This window comes from Myzus persicae, unplaced genomic scaffold (assembly GCF_001856785.1).
Source record: "Myzus persicae strain clone G006 unplaced genomic scaffold, MPER_G0061.0, whole genome shotgun sequence".
Taxonomy (NCBI): Eukaryota; Metazoa; Arthropoda; class Insecta; order Hemiptera; family Aphididae; genus Myzus; species Myzus persicae.
This window is the reverse complement of record NW_019100603.1, coordinates 27,066-40,913: the sequence shown is the minus strand read 5'-3', so window position 1 is coordinate 40,913 and position 13,848 is coordinate 27,066. Positions and strand designations below refer to the sequence as shown.

The 13,848-nt window shown below is 30.5% G+C and overlaps 1 protein-coding gene across 1 annotated transcript; it reads right to left on the bottom strand.

The window, feature by feature from the left end:
* Positions 1 to 7,314: 7,314 nt before the first annotated feature.
* Positions 7,315 to 8,820, bottom strand: LOC111036015. The gene is made up of 2 exons (XM_022317889.1): positions 8,773 to 8,820; positions 7,315 to 8,667 (listed from the first exon to the last, which is right to left on the bottom strand). Exons 1-2 carry the CDS (start codon positions 8,818 to 8,820, stop codon positions 7,315 to 7,317), a joined length of 1,401 nt encoding a protein of 466 aa, XP_022173581.1.
* Positions 8,821 to 13,848: the final 5,028 nt, after the last annotated feature.

Below are 13,848 nucleotides of genomic sequence, written 5' to 3'. Positions count from 1 at the left end.
TATCGCGCGTCTATGAACGGTGGACTCGCGAACTAAAGCGCTAGTTGCATCTGGCCCTACTATCTCGGCCCTAGCCCTACTGGCTACCACTCGGCACTCGGCACTCCTCAAACTACCGCGGCGTCGGGCATAAAACTAATTGTTTTTCTTATTATGATCAATGATTTTTACAATCGAGAGTATTTGAGACATTTAAATTAATAATATGGTATCAACTATCAACTAAGATGGATTTTACATAAATTACAAATTAAGATATAACATGAAACACTGTTTAGTTTTGAATTGAATTCTTATACCTACAATAGAAGAATTATTGTACTACATATTATGTTTGTGTATAAAGGTTATGTAGTTTAATTCATATTACGATGTTTAATAAATTGCATGTCCGTATTTTAATTTTTAAGGAATATTAACGAGGGTGGCTTTTTTTACTTCCACAAATTTAATTAGGAACTTATAAAACTATTTCAACCAAAGAATAGAATTTATTTATTTCCAAAACAATCTAATATTAAGGTAAAGAAAAAACACTAAACCAATAAAAAAAAACTTAATTTTATATTATTATTTTAGGTAAACACTAGATATAATATTTAAATACCTAATTTTTGTTCTATTAAAAAAAAAAAGAAAACATTTTACAATATTATTTTTAACACAATTGTTTAAATACAATATTACACATATTACGTAATATATAAATTATAATGTAATTTAAATAATATCACAGTTTTCAATAAAAATAAAATAAAACTATTGCCAATCATTCATCAATTTTTATTTAAATGTAAAAATGATCAAAATATTTTTTCATTTGTTTCTCATAAGATATGATTCACGTAGCCTGTAAATTAATACACAATATTTTAAAATTTGTATAAAAGCAACATATAGCATATTTTTTAATTCTTTAATGCAGCAATAGCAGAGCAATAGAAAAATAATGAGGATAACAATAAATAACAAATGTTTTTATTATTGATTTTAAAATTTGAATAAAAGCAACATAAAGCATAATTTTTAATTTTTTAATGCAGCAATAACAGAGCAATTTATAAATAATAAGGATAAAAAATGTGTTTTTATTATTGATTTTAAAATTTGAATACAATTAGCAAACATTTAAACTGATTGAACATAATATTATATTAAAACAAAAATAACAATGACAAGTGAACTTTGAATTTAAGAATTATACAGTTTTGACAACTTTTTCTTTTCTCTTGAAACTTTTAGCATTTTCAAATTTTCCTGGTATGAAAACTGCCTCAATCTCATCTGTATATAATTAACTATAATTTCAGTAGTAACATCAATGATATGTTCAGCACATGTAAATTTGAAATTAAAGTTTTCCCCAGTAATATCATCAACAACTTTATCAAATACATCATATTCGTGACAAAATAATGAAAACGAATGTTCTACAGTACTTAAAAATTCATATAAATAAGTATTAGGATAAATAAGTTTTCCATTGGTTTTCAGGGAAACAAGCTCAGCAGCAGGATGATTAGCATTGCAAGTCTTAAAAAAGCTAATACATTTTGAGCATTTTTTCCATTTTAAAATTTTTTTTGTAACATACCCACAAACATAATATACAATGGAGTCTCTTATACTGCATTCTTCATTGTTACTACAATTTGGAAGAATGTCACACGGTTCCCAAAGACCTTCTTCAATCAATTCATCAAGTTTAATTTTCAACTTATTAATTTTTTCTGTTCTACAGCTGTCCTTATTATAATAAATATTTCATGTAAATCTGCCAAAGAAATTTGTGGAGTATCAGTAGAAGTAACAGAGCAATTACCATACTTTGGAGGTTTTAAAACCGAATAAACCGAAAGTATTTTATACAAATGTAAAAACGTTGGTGTGGTAGGGTGATCATTGGGTCCACAACTTTGTCTTATTATACCAAAAAATTTCTGAAAGAAAATAAACACATGAGTCATAACATAAAGCAAATTAATACCAATTTGTTCTAATTAAATGTCTGTATGTACATTTTAAGTTATTTTTAAACTTTAAGTAGTATGAAAATATAATATAAAAAACAAAAATATTAAATACCTACACTAGGATTACAATAAATGTTTGGAATTTAAAATTGAGTACCAGTTTTAGAAATAGATCTATTCAAATAAATTTTAAAAGTTTTTAAATTACCATAATAATTTATAATAAGTAATTTATTTATCACTTGAAGAACTTACTTCAAGAGGGTCCTGGCACATTTTCCCATTTAATACATATGTAAAACTATACGACTCTAACAAATATTTTGATAAATCAATAGTTGAATTTAGTGTAACCCTTAACCCTTCAGCTGTTTGATTTGTAAGGAACTCTTCTGGATTAATATGACCAGCAAACATTTCATTTTCCCAACAGTCTATATAGTATAATGCATCCTTAAATATTTAAAAAATGTATTTATTAAATTTATAATTTATAGGCAGTACATTTAAATTTCATTACAAAAGAATTAACATTACTTTGTATCCATCAAGGTCATTTAGTTTTAACCCTTGCCAGGGTAAGTTACGATTTAAATTGTCAAAAAGATTATTCCAGAACTCGGTGAAATTGGCTGTTTCATCAGAACTTTTTAGCATAACACAACCTTTACTCTTGTAGTATCTCATTGCTTTAGCCATGCTCATACTTAGTACCTGGAATGTTTAGAAATATCATAATTTCAAATTTTAATTCATAAGATTAAATTAAATTATAGATTGTTAGTAGGTACCTGTGTACAAAGTCTCACTCTCATTTTTGCCATAGAGGTAAGATCAAGGTGTTGGGGTGTTATTCTAGGAGCTATTCTAAGATTTGCTGGATGTTTAGTATCTTCTTTATACACCTCTCTGTAATAACCCCAGGCAACACTATCAGATTCTGAATGTAGCTACAAAATAAGCAATTTATTATAAAACAAAAATACAATTAATAAGGACAATAAAATACTAGTAATTACTCCAAACAAAATATGTCTTACTCTTAAAGTTTTATTATTATAAAGACGATTTCGAACACACTTGAAAAGGTGTACAAAATCCGAAAATGCATAAACTCTTTTGTTATTAATAGAAGGGTGTTCAAAATAATTTTTCATGCCATCTTGAGAACCAACTATGCCTAATTCAGACCACATTTTTCTATTGGTTGTTGCTCCATCACAAACAATTCCATCCACCGAAATACCAATATTTTTCAAAAGTGATATAGCTTTTAAAACCAATTGAGCTATAGTTACTCCTATAAAAGTTTTATTTTACAATTAATTAAAGGATATAAATGTACATAATGAATTGTGTTTACCTTTAACTTCACTTTTGGAGGCAAAACAACCGATTGTTTGGTAAAAATTAGACCCCAAAGATTGAAACATAAAGACTAAAGCATTGTCTGCTAGTTCTTTATGACCAGCTCCAGAAATATCATTACCAAAATCTTCTAAGCCAGAATAGGTTAAAGTTGACGAATTTACGTGTAAACTTTTTCTTAGGTGAACAGCATCAAATAAAAGTACACCATGTTTTGCTGTATCAGTCATTCGTTCAACTTTCTTAGAAAGTATTTTTATGAAATCTTGATCAAATCCACAAGTAGTTTTTACTAACGAGAGGTGGCGCCTAACAGTTTTAGGGTGAGGGAGAGGAAGTAAAGCACTACTGCGTAGATACTTATAAGCACTTGGTGATCTGATGTTAAATAACAAGCAGAGCATCAACCAGTGTTCACTATATCGACAACTTTTAACATTTTTGACTTTACTTGCTGCAAAACATTCCAATATTAATGTCTTTTGGGACTCGTTCATATTTTCACATTGATCTAATTTGTCTTTAATAGATTCATTGCCTATTTTGGACATTTCATTCTGCACTTTATTTAGTTCCAATTTTAAATCAACTATACATTGTTTGGCTCGGTTAAATTTTTTTTGCTAATTATTTTTTACCCTACGCAATTCATTCACTACTAACTTTTTTGTTGGTGATAATTGAGTTAATTGCCTGCTACCAGATACCATTCTTTGCTTTTGCATATTTAGTACATTTCTTAATCTTTTACACCTTTGACAAGCTGAAGAGCCAGTTTTTATGACTTGAAGGCATTGGTTATGTTTTAATCTACCAGTTGTAGATTTAGTACACAAATTTGAAGACATTTTGGGAAATTCTTCAATTCTAGGTCCACCATGACAAATATTTACTTTTTCAAACTCTTTAATGTTGTCAGCAAGTAAATTAATATTTTCTCCAGGAATTATAACTAGAACTGTACAACTAACTTCTTTGCCTAAAATTCCAAATGTGATTTTCCCAGATTTATTAACCATGACTGATTTTTCTATCACAGGGAAATAATCTCCAAAACAGAAAGATACAAAACAATATTTGTTTTGGATACTGTTATTGCAAACAGGTGATGCAAGAGGCCAATGTATAATTGATGACAGATTCGAACAGCTAGCTATTTCATCAAACAGGTTAAAATTTATTTTTAAGTTTGTAGATACATTTTCAATTGGTATTTCTGAATTTAATACATCTTGTTTAAGGTGTTCTGGATCACCAAATTTAATTTTCTTGGGTATAACACACCTAACAGTACACCTTTTCTTTTGGTTGAGCTCTTTGACAAGTATTTAGGACCCGGGAAGATTGAAGGAACAGCTTCTTCATTTAATTTAATTTTTGTATAAGGAATCTGTGGACAAAACACAATTTACTTGAGAAAATTTTTAAGAAAGGTAAACTTAATCATCACATTAATTTATTTTACATAAAATTAGTTTCATAATTTATCACACATTTTTAAATTTTAATTACCCCAACTTAAATATATGCATTACCTATACTGTTGGCAAAAATTCCTTTTTCAAAATACAATAAAGAATAGGTACAAAATATGAAATGTGGTTGATGGTACCCAAATGTAAAATACAAAAATAAAAAGCTATTTTGTTCAAATGTACATATCTTTGTATTTAGGTAGGTAGGTACAACTAGGTATATGACTTAGGTACCTAGAAACGTATACCTACAACCAAAATAATATATTAAACTAATACCATTCCATACAAATTATATTTACTGAGATATTTCAATATGTGCACATAAATATACACGGTACTTAATGCATACAATTAAATTATGTTCATAAGTTAATTAGGTAATAATAACTAACCTGTATGTCACCAGATTTCCAATATCTTATAATGTCATCTTCACGGAAATGTTTGAAACAAACAAAGTGTTTTTCTGTTAAAATAAAATCCTTTCTAGGAATAGCTTTTGCCCAAACTTCGCGTCGTTTTACATCTTTAGGTACACAGAACTGGGGAATTTTTTCAGGGTTGCTTTTATAGCCTGATGTACAGCCCACAACACAACACTTCACCATAGTATAATTTACCAAATAACAATTAACAATATAAAATTAAAAATGTACGAGCAAATTTACGTTTGTAAACGTAAAGAGATCGTGGTTGTTTTTACTTTTGTATTAAACTTAGTACTTTCTGATAAAAACAGTCAAGTGAAAATATGATAAGTGATTACTATGTAAAATACTATAGGCTATAATTTAAGTAATCAGCACTTTGTTCGTAAAATCAATTATATTTGAACAATTAACAAAAAATTACAAAACGACGTACGTTCTACATACGAAAGTAGGGCCAAACACAATAGCGCTGTAGTTCACGCGGCCACCACCCTTGGTCGTTCTGTTCTTCAGTACAGCATAGCGCGAGTTACAACCTGTGTAGATAACCGTGGTCACGGTAGATGTATATTTAACGGATGGAATGTAGGAACGAAATGGAACGAAGGAACGAGTAGGAACGTTCGGGTGGAATCGTTCCTAATCGTTCCTCTACTGGACTCGTTCATTTGGAACGATTCGTTCAGGAACGACCCATCACTAGTTGTTACTACCTTTTGCACAACCTACCGGCTACAACGTACGTCCGACACGCAAAAATCGTATCGTCGTCCGTACACAACCTCACCGCCAACACGTTTTTTTTTGTTCACCGAAGCTGTCAAGCACGCTCACTATTCGTGTTCACGATCTTGTTTTTTTTATTTAATGTATAATCAGCCGTCCGTGCGACGCCAAGTCTATTGTGTTCTTTTTTCTTTAAACTACTGTGCTACTCCAGGTCACCACGCCTTTCCCACAGGTGCGCATCAAACGTTATTACTTTTAAACCTCAATTACATTATAATATTAAGAGGACGTGATACCCGCATGTGTTGTCTCCGTCTTACAAGTGCGTACCATAGCAAATTTTACGCTCAGCAGAACACGTGTAGCTCCGTTAGTTTAAAAATTAGTGCGAATTGACCTCTTATAAAATTTTAAGGTATGATTATTATCTAGTCAACCTCATAGGTTTTTTATTATATTTTAATTTTAACGCGAGTTATGAGTATTTTAAAATTGGAAAATTTTTATACATTTTAAAATACTCATAACTCGCGTTGAAATTAAAATATAATAAAAAACCTATGAGGTTGACTAGATAATAATCTTACCTTTACATTTTATAAGAGGTCAATTCGCACTAATTTTTAAACTAACGGAGCTACACGTGTTCTGCTGAGCTTATAATTTGCTATGTTACGCACTTGTAAGACGGAGACAACACATGCGGGTATCACGTCCTCTTAAGTAAAATAACAAATATGCTTATTATATTTTATTTTAAAAACAATTATTTATACAATAAAAATTAAATGAGTTTAGATATTTTTTTAAATCTCTTCAGTACTTTTTTTAGCTTCAAAATCTTTATTTTTTTGTTTACATGCAAAAATCATTCTTGTTGTCAAATAAAACTTGGTAAAGTCGAGCCAACGAGAGAGTACTATTCCTTCGCGCATCCAAATGATCGAGCTCCGCGGTTTCGTACCCAAATTTCTCCCACTCTACCATCTAGTTGCCGCCGTAAATACCCCCACTCACTAAACGGCGGCTGTCGACTAATTCCACGGCCGCCGCCAACCACTGGTTGTATACACCAGCTCAAGTAACACACCACCCAAAAAAAAATAACAGCTGGCGTCTGCCGTAGTGCCGAACCTATAATGTACCTATTACAGCAACAATACAAATAATGTGTGTGTAATATCAATATTTTAATTATGCATTTATTTATTTTAACAAAAATGTCCAATTGTGCATTACATAATTTTTATACACATAACAAAATCATTAAATTACAAAAAAAAAAAATTATAATAAAAAAAATATTTGAATGATAAAAAATAAAATACAAAGAAATCAATCCGAATCGAAGTCCGATTCCGAACAACTCGTATCACCTGTTATCGTCATGATATGACGTCCTTCTGCTTCGGGAAGTTCGTCAAATACTTCATCTGTTATATGTTCAATGTTCAAAAACTTTTCTTCCTCCTTGACGACATGTCCCACAAAATTCGTCCACATTTCCGCTGTCACATGTTCCACGCCTTTTTTTAATAACTCCAGTACATCCTTTATTTTAAACGTATTATTATGTGTCCGGACATAGCTTTTTACAGAAGACCACGCGAGCTCGATAGGGTTTAGCTCGCAGTGGTATGGGGGTAATCGCAATACGATTTTGCCATTGTCTTTTGCGCACTCGTCTATTACGTACTTGTCGTATTGGTTTTTTATTTTTTTAACTCTTATTATTAAATCATTTTTGACTATTGGATGGTTAACGATTTCACCTTTCATTTCAAGCCAATCGATAATATCTTTTTTTTTCCAAGACATAGTTGGTATTTTGCATTTCTTTACGGAGTGATACGAAGCATTATCCATCACTATGACGGCGTTTTCTTTTAATAGTGGTAGAATTCGTACAAACCATTCATAGAATGTATCGCCATTCATCTCGTCATGGTAGTCCGTAGAATTGGTCTTTGATTCGAAACACAAAAGACCCCCCGGGACAAAACCATCTGTCGACCCGATGTGTAAGACGATGAGACGCTTACCTTTTCCTGAGGGTTCTTTTTGTCCAGTGGTTAGGCCCTTGAGGAATGCATCTCGTGATGAATTTATTGTGGTATCGGTCCACGTTCTACTGTGTGTATCGCCTGCGTTGACCCACGTTTCGTCCAAATAATAAATTGGCCTGTTTTGCTCTCTATAATGCTTTATTTTGACCAAATAACTTCGGCGCCAAGCTATTAAATCTTCTCTTTCGAGTAGTGCACTATTACGTTTTTTTTTTACGTATTGAAATTGTAAATCTTTCAACACTTTTTGAAATGACGACCGCTTAATGTTTGGAAGTGTTTCATCTTCATTAATGGCGATTAACATTTTATCGACTGTTGGTACTTCGCGGTTCCTCCAAAAATTGTGTATTTTCTGTCTTATTGCATTTTTATCGAATTCATCGATTTTTTCGATTATTGTAGGTCGAATTTTTTTCTTGTTCGGCGATGTAATTGTTCCTTGATTCTTATACTCCGATAATATGTTTTGAACAGACCGCTGTCCAATACCCGAAGATTTTGAGATATCGACGATCATTTCTCTTAAGGTCATTCGAGGGCTGTCAGGATTTTCAAGCTGGTGTTTAACTATTTTCTTATATAAATTGACAATAATTTTCCTTTGACCAGTGCCGATGAACTAAAAAAAAAATTAAAATTTAAGAATTTAAGAATTTAAAAAATAGTATAAAAAAAAAATAAAAAAATAAATAGTAAAAAAAATAGTATAAATACAAACACTTACTTTTCCACATGGATTTTTTTTGGAAAGAGACACAGCTGCGACATCCATATTGTACTTATTGTTATACGTAAAACTATTAAACAATTGTTAAGTAAAAAACGTAAAAAAAGTTAAATAAAACCGTATAAAACACCGGGGTGCGTGAAAAAACAAAAATGTTGTGTTTAAAATATCGGAGATACTATTATAGTTCACGCTGTATACAAACACTGTCACAGTGTCACCGTTTCCTGGTCGGCGGCGGCGACGGTGGTGGCAGCAGCGTCGGCGATGGTGGCGACATCGGTGTCGGCGGCCAGCGTTGACGGCGGCCAGCAGTTAGGAAGTTTTAGTGGTGGGAATGCGCGAGAACGGATGAGTTTTGGTCGCCGCCCAATAGTACTCTCTCGTTGGCTCGACTATAGTATGTTTAGACAATTGAAATTTATGTTCATCACAGCCAACTTTTGGAAAGCAATGATTCTTAATTTCATCTAAAACTAAAAAACAAATTAACTTATTAATATCATATCAGCATATATTAACATTTTTAATTTTATATTAATTTTTTACCCTCAAATAAAATTAGTTGTTGTAAATTATCTTTCTCCAGTATTTTATCAATTGCCTGTTCATAAGTATATATTAAGTTAAGCAAAATATCTGATAATATAAATAAGTTGCCTCGACTCCTTTGTAAGGTAAAGCAATCATGATCTTCAAAATCTTCACATTTGATTAATGGTATAAAACACTCTTCACAGGATTTTGCAATTGAAAATGTCCGTACCTGTCTGACAACATATCCCACAAAATAGGTAAGAGCAGAAGAATCAATGTTATTTGACATATTATTATCAAAACATTCAAAATATGTGTGATCAGTTAATTCACTAAAATATCCAAAATCTAATAGTTTGTCCAATTTATTTACAAATTTTAATTTTTCAGTCAGCTCGGTATTAAGTTTTATATGTATAAGAGAGTTCAGTATTTCTCCACCAGAAACGTTACTACCTCTTTGTGGTTTAACTAATGAGTAAAATGGCAACAGCCTAAATACTTGAATAAAACGAAGTGGATCAGGATGCTGATTTGATCCACATGCATTACGTAAGTTTCCAAAGAGATGCTGAAATGTTATATTTAATGCTTATATATCTTTTAAATGAATATTGTAAAAATATTGACAATTTTACCTCCAGTGCATCTTGGTTGATTCGCCTTGTCATTAAATATTTATAACCAATTTCATCGCAAATATGTTTAACAATTTCAAGTGTACCTTTTAATGTGACAACAAGCCCCTTGTATGTTTGAATTGTCAAAAAATCATTTGGATTTGTTATAAGTTGTTTCCAATTGTACAAATATTCCAAGTATTCTCGTACTACCTATAGTCAGTAAAATTTTAAGTTAGGTAATCATATAAGTTGATACAATTACAACTTTTTGTCCATGCGATTCTTTGTCAGATGCTATAGAAGTATGTGCAGTTCTTGAGTTCATAATATCAATTAACAAATTAATTTTCCTAATAAATTTAATAGTGGGAAGACATCCTTTAAAATATTCTAAACCTCGTTTATGTAATTCTTCCAAAGCATCTGCCACTGTGCCACTAAAAAACTAAATATCAAAAAAACTTATTAAAATATGTTTTAAAGTTTTAAACATCAGTCTTACAATCATTGCCATTTTTACTTTTATTTTTTGAAACTGATGAGGGTATAAATGATTTTTACTTATTTTGTAACACAATTTAATATAATTTTTTTCATCAAATTCGACCAACAATTTCCAATATTTAAAATCAACAGTACCGTCTGGTGTCTAAATAAAAACTAGGTTTTAGTTAATTCGCAAATTAAAAATAAATACATTTTACCATTAAAATTGTTTTAATACACGAGACCAAATAGTTTTTATTAAGTTAGGGAAATCCGAGGCAAACCAAAGACATCTATTCTGGTCAATAGGATGCTCACACCTTACGTTATCCTCGTCAATGCCGAATAATTTCCACATTCCACGATTCTATGACCCTCCATCAGTTACAAATATATGGACATACTAACCAAATTGTTTTAATAAAAGAATAGCCTCTAGAACAAGTTTTTGTAACATGTTAGCTGTAGCGGCTCCTTTACTCAGAAAAGCCTATATTGATTGTACCCATGGGGCACGAAAAGGCTGAAACATAAATACTAGTGCATGATCACCCATTTGATTTATTTGTTTTACTGGAGTGTATAAACCAAGATCAACAAGTCTATCCACTTTCAATGTTGATTTGTTGAAAGAAACAGCTGATGATAGAGCCATTTCATCTAAAAACAATGCACCTAAACAAAGTAACACATTTTATACTTCATATAAAATATATTTAACTACCTACTATATTTACCATGTCATTCATTCACATCTAAAAGCTTAACTATTTCTTCTAAAATTTAAAATACATTTTATTGAAATCCGTATGCTGGTTTTAAATTTTTAATATAATTTTGTAAAGTTTTCTGGGAAGACGGGAAGATAATGGTAAAGTATTATCTCGACACATTTTTCTGTATAAGACTGGTCCTTTAATTTTCATTAAAATACATTGATAGATATATTCATTTAAATATCTCATGCCAAAGGGAGACTTTATTAAAAATTTCTTAAAACAAGCTTTGACGATTTCTTGTTGTATTGCAGGTAAATTTTCAATAGACATCTGTTTAGGTTTTTGAATTACATTCTTTAAATTTTTTCATTAAATGATTTACTTGCATTTTCAAAGTAGTAACCTAATAATCAAAATAGTTAAATATTATTATAACCAATCATTTTTTATATTCAGGTACAACCCTTAATAGAAAAAAATACCTTTTTAGATAGATTTCTATTTAGTTTAAAGGTATTTCTATTTTGTAAAGTTTTTTTTAGTGACCTTTTATTAATATTACTTTTCAAAAAACGACAATTTGTACAAGTTTTCTGTTTTCCTTTTATATAACTCATACATTAAGATGATATAAACATATGATTTTTACTTTCAACACCTGGATATGTATTTAATTGATCTACTCCAATTAATAGCTGTTCGACATCATGTATACTATTTACCTACTTTCCAATTTGAATTGCCCTACCTAAAAAAAATACCTAAAAACCAAGTAACATTAATAGTTTATTAATTAATGTTATTATTTTTTATTGAAAATATAAGCCACTAATTATTATTATTGACAAGGTGTATAACTATGAGTAAACTAATTTAAGGAATATAAAAACATAATAAATTAATAATACTTTTATTTACCTGAGGGATAGTTGAATTAAAGCGAACAATTTTATCAGTGTACAAATGTTCTATATGGGAATAAATAGTTGTATCAATGTCATAATGAATGCCCCACATTGTACCTGGTAATTTAACATTCTTCGCATCTCTATTGATGTCAAAACCTATATGTTTAGGGGAAATAATAGGGAAAAGCGAAGAATTATCATGCAATAGTGTATCTGCAAGTGCTATAATATTTACCAAGTGTTTAGTATTTCTACAAGCAATGCAATTGTGGTTGTTAATGTATTACTTTGTGAAGTATTGTCAGGCGAAAGCAAAAAGCATTTGTTAATTGTTATATATATTCTTTGCAGCTCTATTTAAGATACAGAAACAATTAAATAATAATTTTTAATAATATTAAATACCTACAAATAATACTTACATTTTTTGAACTTTTTTGGGTAAAACATTTCTTACCGTTGGTGCTTTACGTTTGGTAATAGTTTTTGTTAAATATTTAGGTAGATTATAAAATATAATAGGTACAGCTGTAGACATTAATATAGGTCTCTCTCTTTCTAATAATGATTTTACCCCATCTGGTCCAGTAAGATCAAAATGTCTTATAACCAATATTGGTAAAAAATGTCGTTCACACACTCTATCAGTATGACTTAAAGGACGGTCTGCTCTAGAAATACATTTACTCCATTCATTAAATAAAATCTATACATTTCAATTAACATGTGGAGTTTAATATTATACTACTTTTATCTAATATATGTATTTATATATTTACATCATTTTTAGGAGCTGTAAACAGTGATGGATACTTAACATTAGGAGTTAAAGCTGTATGTTCCTTCCTATGTTTTTTATTCCCAACATCACAACCAGGAACAAAACATTTTCTGCTTTTACTCATTTTATAAAAATATATTAATATATTATATTATAATTATTATGTTAATCGCTGGTATGCAATTTTGCAATGTAAAATGCAAAATTGATGCATCTAATGCATTTGCGATCTGCCACCCGGCTCGCCAGTGCTCGGTCAGCTCTTGATAAAAACAGGACACCAATTGAAAACAGCGCAATCTGCCGAGATTATCATCTGTAGTAAATACAACGTACCCCTCTAAAAAGATGGGAGGGTGTTTGCTGTCCACCGTATATATCCACCTTGAGTACCAAAAACAAGTGATAAGACACCTTGTAACCACGGTTGCATCTTATTATAATCCTAGCGCCTGCCTTCTATATTGCCGTTGGGTACACACGAATTGCGTACCAAAACAGGTAAACTAACCTTTTTGAACGAATTGCGTCCCGGACGCGTATTTACGAACCGTAACTGAATTCGGCCAGACGGGTATGCACATCACCCATTGCGCATGCGCGTGACACACCAGTGTCAATTAGATACGTTATCACTAGAGGTCGGATTTTTATGATTTTACATATTTGTTTCTAGTTTATGCAGTTAAATGGGAGTGAGAAATCTTTACGAATCATGAAACACAGAATTCACAGGAAAAAATTTATTTTGCATAAAAAAGCATATTTTAGAGGTTAGAGAATATTTAACACGTTAGAGAATATTTGGGAATATTTTTGTGATACCCGGCATATAATGAACATATTTCACGCATATCAGCATTTGATAAATACAATGTTCACTAAATGATTTATTTCCGGATTTTAATAAAAATTAATCTCCAGGTATTTCTTATCGATTGCTAAAGCACAACGGTTATTTCGTTAGCTGTCACGACTATACATCGAACAATATATAGTAATTAATTGTTATTGTAAAA